Source organism: Oncorhynchus tshawytscha, linkage group LG20 (assembly GCF_018296145.1).
Source record: "Oncorhynchus tshawytscha isolate Ot180627B linkage group LG20, Otsh_v2.0, whole genome shotgun sequence".
In the NCBI taxonomy this organism is placed as follows: Eukaryota; Metazoa; Chordata; class Actinopteri; order Salmoniformes; family Salmonidae; genus Oncorhynchus; species Oncorhynchus tshawytscha.
In genome coordinates, this window is record NC_056448.1 from 22,930,765 (window position 1) to 22,948,457 (window position 17,693).

Consider the following 17,693-nt stretch of genomic DNA (forward strand, 5'->3'; position numbering starts at 1 on the left):
GTAGACAGAGCAGGTGAGTACAGGTAGGGTAGACAGTGCAGGTGAGTACAGGTAGGGTAGACAGTGCAGGTAGGGTAGACAGTGTAGGTAGTGTAGACAGTGCAGGTGAGTACAGGTAGGGTAGACAGAGAAGGTAGGGTAGACAGAGCAGGTAGGGTAGACAGTGCAGGTAGGGTAGACAGTGCAGGTAGGGTTGACAGTGCAGGTAGGGTAGACAGTGCAGGTGAGTACAGGTAGGGTAGACAAAGCAGGTGAGTACAGGTAGGGTAGACAGTGCAGGTGAGTACAGGTAGGGTAGACAGAGCAGGTGAGTACAGGTAGGGTAGACAGTGCAGGTGAGTACAGGTAGGGTAGACAGAGCAGGTGAGTACAGGTAGGGTAGACAGTGCAGGTGAGTACAGGTAGGGTAGACAGCGCAGGTAGGGTAGACAGCGCAGGTAGGGTAGACAGAGAAGGTAGGGTAGACAGAGCAGGTAAGGTAGACAGAGCAGGTGTTTGGTGGCTGCAGCCTTTGTTCCACCCCTTGATGTTAATGAAGTACCCCCTATATGTAGCCTAGTTACTGTTATTTTATTGTTGCTCATTAATTATTTGTTATTTTTCTATTTTCTTATTTTTTTTAACTTCAGTTTATTTTAATAAATACATTCGTAACATGTCTTTTTCTTAAAACAAATAACATTTGATTTGATTAGAATGAATGCATGCAAATACATTGTTTATGCAAATGAGGCACATATCATTTTCTTTGTATTAACACAAAATATTTAAAAATACCTGATACAATAAGACATTGTATATACAGTGGGGAGAACAAGTATTTGATACGCTGCCGATTTTGCAGGTTTTCCTACTTACAAAGCATGTAGAGGTCTGTAATTTTTTATCATAGGTATACTTCAACTGTGAGAGACGGAATCTAAAACAAAAATCCAGAAAACCACATTGTATGATTTTTAAGTAATTAATTTGCATTTTATTGCATGACATACGTATTTGATCACCTACCAACCAGTAAGAATTCCGGCTCTCACAGACCTGTTAGTTTTTCTTTAAGAAGCCCTCCTCTTCTCCACTCATTACCTGTATTAACTGCACCTGTTTGAACTCGTTACCTGTATAAAAGACACCTGTCCACACACTCAATCAAACAGACTCCAACCTCTCCACAATGGCCAAGACCAGAGAACTGTGTAAGGACATAAGGGATAAAATTGTAGACCTGCACAAGGCTGGGATGGACTACAGGACAATAGGCAAGCAGCTTGGTGAGAAGGCAACAAGTGTTGGTGCAATTATTAGAAAATGGAAGACGTTCAAGATGAAGGTCAATCACCCTCGGTCTGGGGCTCCATGCAAGATCTCACCTTTTAGGGCATCAATGATCATGAGGAAGGTGAGGGATCAGCCCAGAACTACACGGCAGGACCTGGTCAATGACCCGAAGAGAGCTGGGACCACAGTCTCAAAGAAAACCATTAGTAACACACTACGCCGTCATGGATTAAAATTCTGCAGCGCATGCAAGGTCCCCCTGCTCAAGCCAGCGCATGTCCAGGCCCATCTGAAGTTTGCCAATGACCATCTGGATGATCCAGAGGAGGAATGGGAGAAGGTCATGTGGTCTGATGAGACAAAAATGTAGCTTTTTCATCTAAACTCCACTCGCCGTGTTTGGAGGAAGAAGAAGGATGAGTACAACCCCAAGAACACCATCCCAACGTGAAGCATGGAGGTGGAAACATCATTCTTTGGAATGCTTTTCTGCAAAGGGGACAGGACGACTGCACCGTATTGAGGGGAGGATGGATGGGGCTATGTATCGCGAGATCTTGGCCAACAACCTCCTTCCCTCAGTAAGAGCTTTGAAGATGGGTCGTACCTGGGTCTTCCAGCATGACAACGACCCGAAACACACAGCCAGGGCAACTAAGGAGTGGCTCTGTAAGAAGCATCTCAAAGTCCTGGAGTGGCCTAGCCAGTCTCCAGACCTGAACCCAATAGAAAATCTTTGGAGGGAGCTGAAAGTCCGTATTGCCCAGTGACAGCCCCGAAACCTGAAGGATCTGGAGAAGGTCTGTATGGAGGAGTGTGCCAAAATCCCCGCTGCAGTGTGTGCAAACCTGGTCAAGAACTACAGGAAACGTATGATCTCTGTAATTTCAAACAAAGGTTTCTGTACCAAATATTAAGTTCTGCTTTTCTGATGTATCAAATACTTATGTCATGCAATAAAATGCTAATTCATTACTTAAAAATCATACAATGTGATTTTCTGGATTTTTGTTTTAGATTCCGTCTCTCACAGTTGAAGTGTACCTATGATGAAAATTAGAGACCTCTACATGCTTTGTAAAGTGGGAAAACCTGCAAAATCGGCAGTGTATCAAATAAACAATTTTTTTACAATAAATTGAATACCTGGATTCCCACCAAAATCCCTGAACTCATTATTTGCCCGCACGAGTAAAATGTGTTGTGCTTTGTCAATATCTGATAGATGTTTTAAATTCTAAACGTTTGGAGTATCTTAATCCATTGTGCTGTTGTATTTTTTTAGAATTGTTTTCAAAACCTTTTAACAATTTCGATGACTGCTGCTTGAAGAAGAGAATCTCAGGATATGGGATAGTCTATAGGACAAACTGCCTCTCGCTCTCGCTCTCTCTCGCTCTTTCTCTGACACACACACACACACACACAGCATGATGGTGCCCTGAGGGGTTGGTGGGGGTTTATGACTAGATTAAGAGCAGCTTGAGACCCCAGGCAGGCCCGGAAATGATGTGGTCAGAACACAGAGGCCCACAGAGCACTGTCTGGGTGGGGTGGGAGAAGAACAGAGCCATTCTATAGATTAATACAAGCACAGGTCAGAGTCTGTCAAACTAGCAACAAGAACAAGATCTCAGTCACAACCTACTTTCCGTATAGAAGAATGATGGGGACTTCAGAACTATTGCTTCTCAAGACATCACACTATGAAACCGCCGCAGTCTTGTTTGGTGACTATGTCCTAGGTGACATTGTCTAGTTGTTGCAGGTCAGAAGTTGGAGCGGCCTGAGTCGAAGTGACTTGCCACCATTGAGATTTAGTGAAGCAGCTGTCATATTCTAGTTATCCAGAGTTGACGTCTGTGCAGCAGGGTTGTGCTAATTTACTGCTAATAGAACTCAGTGTCAAGTTTTGATGGTCTCTGCAGCCAATCAAATACTTCATAGCAGATGGTGATGTTACTCTGAGCCAATAGATTTCTGTTTCAGGCGTTTGATCGACAGACAGTATGCTACATTTATCACAAATTGCATCCATTGAGAACCTTCAAGTCAGTGGAATCTTCACCTTGTTTGGGGTGTGATAGCTCTCTGTTTGACGTATGTCTATAAGCATTGTTCCTAACATAACTGAACTGTTTTCACAGCATCCACCGTTGCTGACAATGGAAGGAGAAGTTGCCTTCGACTGAAGGTGTTCGTCAGACCAGCAAGTAAGTGGATTTCTGAAAGAACATTCTATTTTCTATTTCTTTCAAACTGTGAAAAAACTTTAAATGCATTGTGTGAGAGTCGAATATCAATCTTGGGCTCGCTGTGAATGTTCACGTCCCACCCTTTCCTTTTGTTGCAGACAATTGTGTGAAAACTGTCAGTGTTCACGATCGGGTCTTTGACGTCAATGAGAGGGTGGACAATTCCCTAGAACCAAGAGGTTTGTAAGACTCCATAAACTGTGTGTAGGGGTACGTGCCTGCCTGCATGCTTGAGAGTGTCTGTGTACCCGGGTATGACAAATTATATTTCCTAATACAGAATTCCGAAGGGGCTCATAGTTTCCCATTGTACCAGCTGAATGGATGAGTCAGTCACATAGAAAGTTGATGGAATGACAAAGCCACCACTCCATTTCATACATTAATGTTTCAGTCGTTGCAGCTAAATGATGATATCTCTTGATGTCTCAGGGATTCTTATCTCCTCCTCTCTCCCTCCTTTATTCCTCCATCTAGATGATACCAGTCACGAATCAGCCGAGCCGTCCCGAGGTGACGTCAACTCGGTGGGCCGGGTTCAGACCACTGGCCTGCTGGTCACCTCCGCCCTGGTTCTCTGTGCAGCCATCTTGTCTTTATAGCGCCCAGCCTGAGGGTTTTAGACAGGGCGGAGTGGACTCGACCTGACTGGACCATACAACCCCCAAGGTGCACTTTTTAAAAGACAGTCTGAGTGCCGGGGAGAGGTGGACTTCTAAGGGGGAAGACCTTTTTATAAACTTTGCTTTGGGGAGTTAAGATGCCAAAAGCCTTTTTGACTCTCATTTTGTCATTTTACTTTCCTGTAGATGTTAATATTTGAAGGTCATAGTATCCCAGTGAATTTGCTGTCCCCATCATTTCTCTCTCTCTCTCTCTCTCTCTCTCTCTCTCTCTCTCTCTCTCTCTCTCACACACACACACACACACACACACACACACACACACACACACACACACACACACACACACACACACACACACACACACACACACACACACACACACACACACACACAATCACTCTCTCCTCTGTGGTCCCACCATACCTTTTGCAAGATGAAACAACGGAACAAGAACTACTAAAAATAACTTTTTTTCAAGCCCCCAAATGACTTTGATTGAGAATATGATGAAGTCTTACAGCGAATAACTATGATCATTTGAAGATGGCTTGTGACTGATCAGATCAGCCAATGGCAATGAAGCAAAGGAATACTGGCCAATCAAATGTGGCCAAGACATACTGGCCAATCAAATGAGGACAAGGCATGCTGGTCAATCAATGGTGAATCAAGGATCCAGAGCCATGGTTGTTGCTTGGAGAAGTCCTGTTGCCAAGGGGAGGGGGCTCTTGTTATTTTCTTGCCTTTGAAGAGTCCATTAGAAGTTCATGAGATGGGGGTTGGATTTGATGATTCAGAGACTGGGACTGAACGATCTTAGCTGAACCGGAAAAAAAGAAGCACTCATGTTTAGCAATTTGTGTCCTTTTAGGGGAGTTAGTGATCAATTCATGTATTTTTTAAATGAATCACGTAATTCAAATTTAGCAAGCAACACGGGTGTATATTTGCGAGGAGCCTGGGAGTTGATATGGTATTTTGTCAGGCAAATGTATTTTCCTATTTATTGTTGAGTCCTTGTGCTCTTTCCCTTTTCTGGTTGTTCTGGTTCAGTCACTGTAACTAGTGCAGAGACAAGCGCAAAACATCCCACCACTTAAAAGCACCAGTCTCTCTTTTTATTTTGGAAAGGTGTAGTTATATTTCATACACATGTAATATCTGGGCTTGGACTCAAAATGGAATTGGATTGTTTTTATCTAACAGAGTTCAGGGAAGAGGACATAGTTGGATGTTGTAACAGGGTGTAAGAATGTGTGTTATAACTGTGTTTCTTCCCTGTAACAGTAAACACAAACTGTATGTGTCCTAACAAGTCAGCCCATATTACCATCCACTACTTCTTTTCAACATTGTCATAACCTCTACAAAACTACAATTATGTACTGTACATAAACAAAAAGTTCAGGGATGACTCTATAACTAGTACGATTAGTTTCAATTATGTTCTTAGTAATATTCTTGAGTTTTCCCCCAAGCAAACAACAAAAACCTTCATTGATATTGATAGGTTAGCGACCATTCAGTGATGATCAACCCACACGTTCCAACAGGTCCAACGTTTCTCCAAAAGTTGAAGGTAGGTTGTGGCAACGTTGGTTTCATCTGTAGCAGCTGCAGCTCTAGTGTGATTTAGCCGTGTCTTTGATGTCGTGAGGAGCGGTGTCCAAGCAGACCACATGCTGGGGGGCCATGCGCTAGTTATTTCTGGAATGAGAAAAATCGACCACCAGGAGGGAGAACGAGAGATGAGAGAGAGTGAGGAAGAGAGGTGTCCTATTCAGTCTCTGGATAGGTTCACTAGCAGGGAGAGAGGGGTGTCCTGTTCAGCCCAGAGGTAATTTTTACCACCAGAGGACTGGAATGAGTAATGAGGAGAGAGAAAAGGCCAGCTGAGATCAATAGTGATGGGCTTCTCAAACACAGGAACACGGTAAATATTTCCCTTCACTGTCTGATACACAGTCTATTTAGTGTACTGACACCAACTCACATCCTCTGTAAAGGGGATGGACTATCACTGAGAAATACATTAGCCTCTGCCTCTGTTGGCTGCAAGTGTGGGATTCAGTTTGAACAAGTCTTTAAATAAGAAAAGCTGAAATTCATTGTGACTGACATCATTCACTTCAGCCAGTCAATGTTGGGAAACACGGATCAGCTTGTCTCGTGGATACTGTGTATCCAGCTGTAGTCTCATATAACGTAGTGTTAGAGCAGTGGATCTCACACCTCTTTGAAGGACAACCGCAGTTAACAAAGACACATTGTTAATGCTGTTAGTGAGAGAATAAAGTCAATGTTGGATATCAAAAACTGTTGATTACATTTGTTTAATATCTTTTAGTAGGAGAAACATGATCAATGTTACAGTCCATATCTTTTGTGTAAGGTTTTCACATATCAATGTTATAGTGTGTGTGTGGAGGTTGAAGTGCCCAAGTTAAGGGCTCTACTATTGGAAGTGCACTATATCCATCCATGCTCATCCAAGACCATACTGCACTCCCATTGCCCTCCTCTTTGACCAGAGCTTAGTAGTATTTGCATCTGAAATGTGGTTTAGGTGCCTAATGTTTTGAGTCCCTGTACATGCTTAGTGTGTCTGTGGTCCCTCTTAATCTTCACTACAATGGTTTCAGAGGAAGCTTCAGTAGTCAGCAGCACCATGTTGTGATCTGAATTCAGGAGATTTTGTAAAGCTTGTTAAGTGTTGGTTTTCTGTCCATATCACAATGTCATGAATCAGTTAACTTGTGTAATTTTCCATTCAAAAGTTGATGTACAGTATGAGATGCAGTTGTGTTACAGGGTGAATTGAGTCTTTTAGGAGGAGCTCTTCACTTGGCACCTGTTACTGTAGCCATGTAGCCTGAACCTGACACCACTGTGCCCTCCTATGTCCTCTGTCGCTGTCCTCTGTCCCTGTTGTCTGTCCCTGTTCTCTGTCCCTGTCCTCTGTCCCTGTCCCCAGTGACGGTCTGTTATCCCAGCCCTATTGTCCTCACCTCCCCAGACTGTTGTAACTCCTCCCTCTCTCCCCGGTCCAACTCTCTTCACCAGAATGTTCTGCAAATGTACTGTATTTCATACGAAGGCCATTATTTGTAAATACACAAATGTGTTGGAGCAGCTATGACTAACTACAAAAAAAGATTTAATAAAAGTTATTTGTCATTGTTGTAATTATTGTGTCTCTCATTTGTATTATCTTTGCCTTTTTATGTAAATTGAATCTCAACTGTTTTGCCTAATGGATGGAAAATCCAATAGATGCCAAGCTTTTGTTCATTGCTCTTTGACAAAAATGGAAGAGATGACAACAACTGTCAATTAGCAGTATGCGTTAGGCATACAAAGTTGTTTAATTACACGCCCTACTACTGAACAGCTGTCACTCTATTATCTGAAATGAATTCACAAATAGAAAAACAACACAACTTCAAACAATCATGCTTGAACCTGCAATGTGTTGAGTGATTTCCTAGGATCTCTGCCAAAAGCTGCTAGGCTTCGCTCTCATTACCCTTGCTTTCTCTCCGTGTTGTCTCTCACCCCCCCCTCTCTCTCTCTCTCATGAGAGCAGACCGTGGTTTTGACACTGAAGCCCTTTGCCAAACAGCAGTGTAGTTCATGTTCTGATATCTCTGCCAATTACAATACAAGTGAGAGCTTCAGAGACCTTATCCGACATTTAGGCTACATCCTAATAGTGACCCTGGGAACCAAACAACAACTAAGGAAAAAGAACAGAGAGTTCTCAATCAAGAGAGAATCATTATAACGATCATGTGTTTTGTCTTCAACAACAAGACACAGTTGAACAACAGTATACAAGATTGGTGGAGAAAAGAGCTGCCTCATTTAAGGCAGAAGACCTGTGAATAGTTTTTTAATGTGTATCTTTTTTTTACACCCCTTTTTCTCCCCAATTGGTAGTTACAGTCTTGTCCTTGGGAGAGGCGAAGGTCAAGAGCCATGCATCCTCTGAAACTGCACTGCTTCTGGACACAATGCCCACTTAACCTGGAAGCCAGCCTCACCAATGTGTCAGAGGAAACACTGTACACCTGGCAACCGTGTCAGTGTGCATGTGTCCGGACTGCCACAGGAGTCGCTAGAGTGCATTGGAACAAGGACAACCCGGCCGGCCAAAGCCTCCCCTAACCCGAACGATGCTGGGCCAATTGTGCACCACCTAATTGGTCTCCCAGTCACGGCCGGCTGCAACACAGCCTGGAATCGAACCTGGATCTATAGTGACACAGCTAACACTGCGATGCAGTGCCTTAGACCGCTGCGCCACTCGAGAGGCCCCTTTGTTTCTTTGACCCTTTCTTCCTCTCCTAATCCAGTGACACCTAAGCCCATGACCACACTTCATCATATTCCTGAGGGTAGCATCCACACTGCTATTCTCAGCCAGCACTGTGGTCTGGTATGCTAACTCACAGAATGTAATTTACTTTGAGTAAACAATGGATAAGGGTTATCCTCGCTCATGAATGTCTGTACAGTGTGTACAGTAACCCAGACTCCAAATAGCTCAGTATTGCGTTGTGGAGGGTCAGGTGAAGTATAATCACTTTCCATATCCATCCTCTCTCTGGTTGAGATGAGTAAATTGCCCTGTTCTCTTCAACGGGATTAGGCAGAGATATTTATGTCTGTTCTGTGGATCAACTTCTGACAATGAAGCTCCAGTGATTAATGCGAGGGATATGTTTCCACCTATGGGAGTGTGTCGTACATACTTAATTTTACATGATCAGTGTAAGATTGGATTACTATTAATGTGTTATTAAATATAAACCACCTCAGATACAGACACAGAGAGAGAGAGGAAAAAGATGAGAGGTGGTATAGCTGGATCATCTTTCTTTGAAATGAAAGCCTAGAAGCTGTTTTCTGTCTTACTCCATCTGTGGTGAGTCTCACCCAACAGATGCCTTAGCGGGAGGTATGAGCGCATTTAACCTTTATTTACCTAAGCAAGTCAGTTAAGAACAAATTCTTATTTACAATGACAGCCTACCCTCGACGATGCTGGGCCAATTGTGCGCCACCCTATGGGACTCGCAATCACGCCGGATGTGATACAGCCTGGATTCGAACCAGGGACTGTAGTGATGCCTCTTGCACTGAGATGCAGTGCCTTAGACTGCTGCGACATTCGGGAGCATCACGTTCATTAACTCAGTCGCAAGGAAAACCTGCCGCCTTGAGAAATGTCAACAACAGGAAGCGTACTGTAGTCTGTCTGCCTGATGTTTAGTCTGGCCGATAACCGTGGGGCACCATGATATCACAGCTTTGTTGGATCTACACAGTCAGCAATGGAAGGTCAGCTGCTTAAGACTGGAGATCTGCATCCTGCATAGATGAAGGAGAGACTTATGGAAAGTATTCATTAACCATGCATACAGGAGCATGTTCTCAATAGTTAGCAGCTGGGTGTTCTGATTGAAGTATGTCTTTTGAGGGATCCAGTTACAGATACACTGAATCTTGAGAGCAAAATGGGATTTGATGAACAAATTCAAACTTTGTTTATGTGAAACATAATTAACTGAGTGGTAAGATTTACATTAGTTGTCTTCTAATTCCTGATATTCTTGTTTCTGCCTCATATCACTGTCACGCCTCACATGGCTACTTAATTTGATCTCACCGGGGAAGCTTATAATATCTACTTTAATTCTAGACACTTCATTTTCAAATTTTTATTCTGTCCTCTTCAATTTGGCTAATGGTTTAAGCAGATGGGATTCTCACTCTGACTGACATAGGAAAAAGAATGGTCCAGGAATAAGATGTGACACCAGTACCCAAAAGATGGTATCATCTCTTTAGAAGACAAAACTTTTGCGCCCCTATGGCTGAGTGACAGGAAACTCCCATGATGAGAAAGCCTGTTTTAAAATCATCCTCAGAAATCCTACCGCCGTACTGTACTTGGCTAGGGACAGCTTACTGGACGTTAGATAATAGACTTCACAATGGCTCAGTGGCTAATCTTAGGCCCTATTACTGAAATGAAGTGGTACTGTATTCAGTTTTATATAGGCCATCTGGAACTCTACTCAAAACTCTATAAATAAGATGGGGTATTCATCTCCCACTTCTCTCAATGGCAGAGATGGCCTTGAGCTGAATGGGATTTCTGAGGAGAGAGACGGAGCAAGAGAAAACAGAGAAAACAGAGAATACGTTTCTCAGATTGACTGGAGTCCTAAATCTATAATCCAGACAGACACATGTAGGTCTGGACAAGAAAAATAATTGAACAAGTGAAGAATGGCCTCTTTTTCTGATCGATGAGAATTGCTGAAATGTTTTCACTTTGAACTAGAATGGTTGATTCTCCTACGTACCTGTGATAAGGCGTGGAAAAGTTTTAATTCTTGGAAGTTCCCACTTTGACAGGGGAGATAGTTCAACTTCTGTAGTAACATCACATGTATTAGATTGTGAAAGTCATCCTACAGTGCTCTGGGTACTGATGGGTCATGAGGAGTTTCTGCTCCCAGTATGACTCCACTTTTACTTTGAATTGTGGGATAATAACATAACAAGACCACAAACAACATGCTTTACACAAGCTTGGGCACTTGGGACAGCAGAGTCCTCTAGGCTAAAGCAGCAGGTGTTCTCAGCAGCCTTGGGCCCCAGGGGGCCACCTGGCCCACTATACACTCACACACACATCCCAGGAGCCGGCTCACAGACAGGACAGAACAGCTCAACAACACACAAATTCACGGAGGAAACAGCCACAGTCTCTGCTCTGCAGAATTAGAACAAAGGTAAATGGGACAGTCAGTGGTATGTGTCAGACAGAGTTTAAGTATGGGAGCCAGTCTGTATTGCTTGTGTCTGTGTGAGAAAAGAGAGAGTCAAAAAGATGGTAAATTAACAGTGATTCAGTTGTTAAATGGCCGTAGTAGGTGTAATTAGAGCACAGATTATACTGTCTTGTTAAGGGGTAGATATTCTCTTTACTGACTGATAATATATACAGTAGGTACACACACACACACACACTTTGCATTCCTTCCTTTGTGTGCAGAAATCCAGTGATCTCCCAGTGTTTGACATTCCCTCCTTTCATAGGCCAGTCCTTTGTTAATTAGGGTGAATGAATTTATTTCTCAGTTAATTAGCATGGCTTTACAATTTGGTGACACCTGAGCTGTGGTCCAGAAGAGTGTTGTGGCTAGCAGACAGAGGCTGTAGGGTTTGACAGATGACTGCCTATGGTTCATTGCTCACCCACTGCTACTCACAGGCACAACTCCCAGTGCATGCTGGGAGCAGGTAGGGAGTTATGGACATAGCCAATGAGATGTCTTGTTACTGAGAGAACTACTGGGTCATACAGGGTCCTGTGTGGCTCAGATGGTACATCATGACGCCTGCAATGCCAGGGTTGTGGGTGCCAGGGTTGATAATCTAAACTCACAGAGGCGAGTGAAAGAGAATATTTGTCTTGGCTTCAAATGTGCCAGGCAGAAATTAGGCATGTTTAAGAATAAAAAGGCATGTCAAAGTTCTGCCGTAATGTTGAAATGTCCCATTAGTGAAAGAAGAGAGGAGGAGTGTTAAGGAGCAGTTGGAGGCTGTTGGCTTTCTGGTACCCAGTCAGTGTGTAGGGGCCAAAGGTCATACACATCCTTACACTAATATTCCCACACAAAGGCTACCCTCTCTCCCACTCACCACAACTCTGGCATTAGGGAAACACTTTGGTTTTCCACAAGAATGATGACTAAGACAGAGGCTTCGGTACATTTAGTTTTCCACTATATTTCTTTTCGCTCTCTTTTTACAGCACAAGTAGGGAAACAGCCAACTGTTTTATGCCCATTCACAATTCACAGCACTGTGATAAAACATGTTTCAGTGGTGAATAAAACCCAGTAACAGAAGTCAACCGGATCCATTTGTATCTGTTCAGGAAACAGACCATTAGTAAATAATCAGATATATAACTCAATGAGCCAAGTCTCATGTTGTACTTCGAGCCAGTTATGGCTTCCTCTCCCAGCATGTTTTCTAATGAGCCAGTTAATATCTTTCTCTGGGCTCATACCAGTGGTACTACTGCCAATAGGGTGCAGCCTTCAGATGGACAAAACTCAGCAGAAAGCAAATAAAGCCAATGTTTCATATCTAGTGATAGTGAATGAATACTCCATTCATCAGTGTTCTCTATCCTCAGTCCAATGTTCTCTCATACATGAGAACAGTAAATGGTCTGCAGTATGTGGTCTATGCCATTGAGAGGGAACATGTCAGTGGAAAGTTACAGAGGTTAAACTGCAGAAGAACTGTGAAGGAACTCAAACCACCGTCCTTAGTTTTTTAGATCAAGGAAAGGCTAGACCTAGTTAACTGTCTATTACTTCTTTTCATCTGGCCGGTATGTTTGCGTTAATGGTTGTCCAACTCCTACACAGGTCTTTATCGTAGTCTTTCATGTCAACAAGGAACACATCCACCCACCACAATCAGGAGATTCTGTATCATAACGTTCTCAGCTTCCTTTTATCTAGACTCACAGAACAGAATAGAACTGGTATGTAACAGCTGGATCCCTTCATCGAATCAAAGATGCGGCTGGAACTCTGTCAAGAAAGAAACGTAATGAGATGTGAGGCGTTCCGAGTCAGCCCCGTTGAGAGTTCCCCCCTGCTTCCCCTGCCAAACGTCTGAGGCCGGCCGCAGGTCAGCGCTGCTCTGTGATTTATGTGAGTCTTTATCAGACATAATGAGCCTTTTCAAAATTAGCTTATCAGAAGCCAGCCAGCGCTTTGTCAGTCCTGACCCACGCAAACACAGCTGCTTCTTAACGATGGCGAACCCGGGGTTTCTGTTTAATGGGCGGATATCGCGGCTACGGTCGCAGGCGGCCGCAGCTTGTTATGCCATCTCTTGAAAACGGCTCTCACCTCGGCACAGGAACGCACCGGCTTCATTCTCTCCCTGCTTCCACAGCTCTTTGAGTTTTTAGAGGGATGGTAAATCACCTTTCTATATAGCCACCCGCTGACTGCAGGTGTCAACATTGTTCATGGAAATGTAGACATATCACTGAGTCCACTGAGCACCGTGCATCTGTCTAAACTCCAGCTATCATCAGCTTAGTCACCACAAAAGTGACCCACCTGGGGAAGTGAAGCCTTAAGAATCCCATTATGCTGAACGTTCATTCTACCATCCCATTTAGACCCTCTGAACCTGCGGAAGTGCTCTGCTGCAGACAGTTAGCTTGCATTTCTGAATGCATGATTGACAGGATTTGGCTGAACCCTTCAATCTACAGATTCATGAATGTGGCAATTCATCAGCAGTGGAGGCAGGATATCACTTTGACTGTTTACGAAGACAGTTTAAAAGGCAGGGTTATACTGTAATCACAAGGAGCTCTCTATTCAGACCCACTGGGCACAACCTGGTTTAATCAACTTTGTTTCAACATAATTTGTCAACATGTTGTGACGTGGAATCTACATGGAAAATACATTGAATTTGACAAACTGTAGTTTTGAGTGTATAATTTCAACAACAGGATTATGTTGTCATGGTAACTACATTTTAACATAGACCAAACTTGCATAAAATATGTTGAATTTGCACCTCTAAAACAACATCAGAGATGTTCAACGTTATATCCACTATCATGAGTCATTCCAAAGGGTAGGTTAAACATTGCAAATGAAATGTGACCAAACTTTAGCATTTGATAAGTCTGATTCAATATGCAATCAACTTATTGCCAAGAACAGAGTCAATTCAGAATGAAGTTCAATTGTTTACTACCAAAGACGCAACGGCTGAATATGCGCCCCTCGAGTGGTGCAATTGTATATGTACCTCCCGAGAGGCACAGCTCTCTCATATCCAAGCAAAGCTCACCCACGCCCATACAATGATATACTTCAGTAGTTTTCTGACTGAGCATAAACCCTTTCACCCTGATATAAGACCTTTTCAGTCATTTCAATAGTTTCAATATCCCTTGGACCACTTCCTCTTCTCGTCTGGGTTCAATAGATCTTGGGGCCACTTCCTCTTCTCGTCTGGGTTCAATAGATCTTGGGGCCACTTCCTCTTCTCGTCTGGGTTCAATAGATCTTGGGGCCACTTTCTCTTCTCGTCTGGGTTCAATAGATCTTGGGGCCACTTTCTCTTCTCGTCTGGGTTCAATAGATCTTGGGGCCACTTCCTCTTCTCGTCTGGGTTCAATAGATCTTGGGGCCACTTCCTCTTCTCATCTGGGTTCAATAGCTCTTGGGGCCACTAGCTCTTATCGTCTGGGTTCAATAGCTCTTGGGGACACTTCCTCTTGCAGTTGAGCCAGATAGCACATCATTGATTTCAGGTCACAGGGGTACACAAACACTTTCCCAAACATGCTCACTAATACCGCAACACTTCTCTCTTCCACATGCTCACCACAGCGCTCGCGTTATACCCGCTTGAGTTACGTCCATTCGAGTTGCAAAATAAATGTACACACACATGTTATTAAGTCATTGCATCCACACTACTCGCGTGCTTCAAGAGCGTCTGCGTAGCCAGGCGCTAAAATAGAACTTGGTTCTATTGATACACTGCAAGTCCTGCCTCTCCCATCTCCTCATTGGTTTTTAGGAGCATATACCATAGTGGGTGATTGAAAGATGAACTGAGGTCCACACTCCAGTCCAGTTGGTGGTGGTAATGGACCTTAAAGTTGGTGCCAACTACCATATACAGTCCAAAGAAAAATAAGAAACCTGAAAGAGGAGAGATTACTAGAAGCAAACTCAGTTCACCCTTTTACCTTGTGCATTTCAGGTAAAATAACAACCCAATGTTTATATCCCAGGACAAATTAGCTAGCAACAGCAAGCTAGCTAGCTAAATTGCCATAAATGTTTGTTTTTTATTTCAATCTGCGTTGTGACGAAAGCTAGGAGTGGTGGGTGTGAAGTCAGGCGCAGAGAGCAAAGCTTCCAATGTAGATGTATTTATTCAGAATCTAGCCAACATACAGGCAAAATGACCAATAAACAGTTAAGTCCCCCAAAACCAGGGAAAATAACAAACAGCAAAAAAATACGTATGAGCAACACAAAAATCTACCACTGACAGAGGGGATCCCGCACAAAAGCAGCCGGGCCCTGGAAGTTTAAATAGCCCTGAATTAACAACAGATAAGGTACAGGTAAAAACAATCAAGGCAAAACCAAAATAAAAGAAAAAGGAATCGGTGGCAGCTAGTAGACCGGTGACGACGAGCGCCGCCCGAACAGGGAGAGGAGCCACCTTTGGTGGAAGTCGTGACAGTACCCCCCCCCGCCGCCCACTCGCCCTTTTGAGCGATTCCTGGACGGCTCTACAGGTTTCTTTTGAGCGCTGCACCCAATCTTCTACCGCAGGAGCCTCGGTCTCTCTCTGATGCCACAGTGCCAGGACCGGCTGGTAGCCCAACACGCACTGGAAAGGCGACAAGTCCGTGGAGGAGTGGCGGAGTGAGTTTTGGGCCACTTCCGCCCATGGGACTTACCTCGCCCATTCTCCTGGACGGTCCTGGCAATACGACCGCAGAAACCTACCCACATCCTGGTTCACTCACTCCACCTTCCCATTGCTCTCGGGGTGACAACTTGAGGTCAGGCTGATTGAGAACCCCAGATGCTCCGTGAACGCCCTCCAAACCCGGAACGTGAACTGGGGACCCCGATCAGTAGTGTAGTGCGTAGTGCCGGAAGACGTGGGTAAACAGGGCCTCCGCAGTCTGCAGGGCCGTAGGGAGCCTGGGCAAAGGGAGGAGACGGCAGGACTTCGAAAACCGATCCACAACGACCAGGATCGTGGTGTTCCCCTGAGACGGGGGAAGGTCAGTGAGGAAGTCCACCGACAGATGTGACCAAGGCCATTGTGGAATGGGAAGGGGCTGTAACTTCCTTCTAGGCAGGTGTCTAGGAGCCTTAATCTGAGCGCACACCAAACAGGAGGAGACTTAAAACCTCACATCCTTCGCTAAAGTGTGCCACCAGTACTTCCCCCTAAGACCCTGCACCATCCACCCAATTCCCGGATGACCCGAAGAGGGTAGTGTGAGCCCACCGGATCAATTTGTCATGAACACCAAGCGGCACGTACTTCCGGGCTGGTGCACACTGTGGTGACGCGGGTTCTAACCGTGACGCCCGCTCGATTCAGTCTCCTCGCTGCCCGGATGTACTCCAGATTACGGTGGTCAGTCCAGATGAGAAAAGGGTGCTTAGCCCCCTCAAGCCAATGTCTCCACACCTTCAGAGCTTTTACCACAGCCAGCAACTCCCGGGCCCCCACGTCATAGTTTCGCTCCACCGAACCGAGCTTCCTCGAAAAAAAGGCACAGGGGCAGAGCTTCGGTGGCTTGCCCGAGCGCTGTGATAGCACGGCTCCAACACCAGCCTCGGACATGTCCACCTCCACTATGAACACCAAAGAGGGGTCCGGATGAGCCAATACGGGGGCATCGGTAAACAGCGCCTTCAGACGACCAAAAGCTCTGCTCGCCTCCGCCGACCACCGCAAAGGCACCGGCCCCCTCTTCAGCAGTGAGGTAATGGGAGCAGCCACCTGGCCAAAACCCCGGATAAACCTCCGGTAGTAATTGGCTAACTCTAAGAACCGCTGCACCTCCTTTACCGTGGTCGGAGTCTGCCAATTAGGCACGGCTGCAACGTGGTCACAGTCCATCATCACCCCAGATATGGAAATGTGATACCCCAGGAAAGAGACAGCTTGTTTGGAGAACACATATTTCTCAACCTTGACGTACAGGTCATGCTCCAACAGTCGCCCAAGTACCCTGCGCACCAGAGACACATGCGCGGTGCGTGTGGCGGAATAGATCAGAATTTCCTCGATATAAACAGGTCACTGAGAATCTCGTCAACGAAGGATTGAAAGATGGCTGGAGCATTCTACACCCCATACAGCATGACGAGGTACTCATAATGGCCAGATGTGGTACTAAACGCAGTCTTCCACTCATCTCCCTCCCGGATACGCACCAAGTTATACGCGCTCCTGAGATCCAGTTTTGTGAAAAAGCGCGCTCTGTGAAATGATTCCACCGCTGTAGCGATGAGAGGTAGAGGGTAATTAAACCTCACTGTGATGGAATTTAGACCTCTATAATTAATGCATGGACGCAGACCTCAATCCTTCTTCTTCACAAAAAAGAAACTCGAGGAGACGGGTGACGTGGAGGGCCGAATGTACCCCTGATGCAGAGATTCAGTGACATATGTCTCCATAGCTACTGTCTCCTCCTGTGACAGCGAGTACTCCTGGGAAGTGCTGCGTTTACTTGGAGGTTTATCGCGCAATCCCCTCGTCGATGAGGTGGTAATTGGGTCGCCCTCTTTTTACAGAAAGCGATAGCCAAATCGGCATATTCTGAGGGAATGCGCACAGTTGAAACCTGGTCTGGACTCTCCACCATCGTTGCACCGATGGAAACTCCTATACACTTACCTGAACACTCCTCTGA

General features: G+C 44.8%; 1 protein-coding gene across 2 annotated transcripts in view; it reads left to right on the forward strand.

Moving 5' to 3' along the window:
• Positions 1-7,342, forward strand: part of LOC112220396 (ephrin-A5b) — a 61,652-nt gene extending 54,310 nt beyond the window's left edge. The window contains exons 3-5 of one of the 2 annotated variants that reach the window (XM_024382273.2): positions 3,423-3,488; positions 3,626-3,709; positions 4,008-7,342. In XM_024382273.2, coding sequence (XP_024238041.1) covers positions 3,423-3,488; positions 3,626-3,709; positions 4,008-4,132 — 275 coding nt within the window. In that variant the 3' untranslated portion in view covers positions 4,133-7,342. The remainder of the gene's footprint in view (positions 1-3,422; positions 3,489-3,625; positions 3,710-4,007) is intronic. The other variant, XM_024382274.2, reaches the window with a different exon arrangement.
• The last annotated feature ends 10,351 nt before the right edge of the window (positions 7,343-17,693 follow it).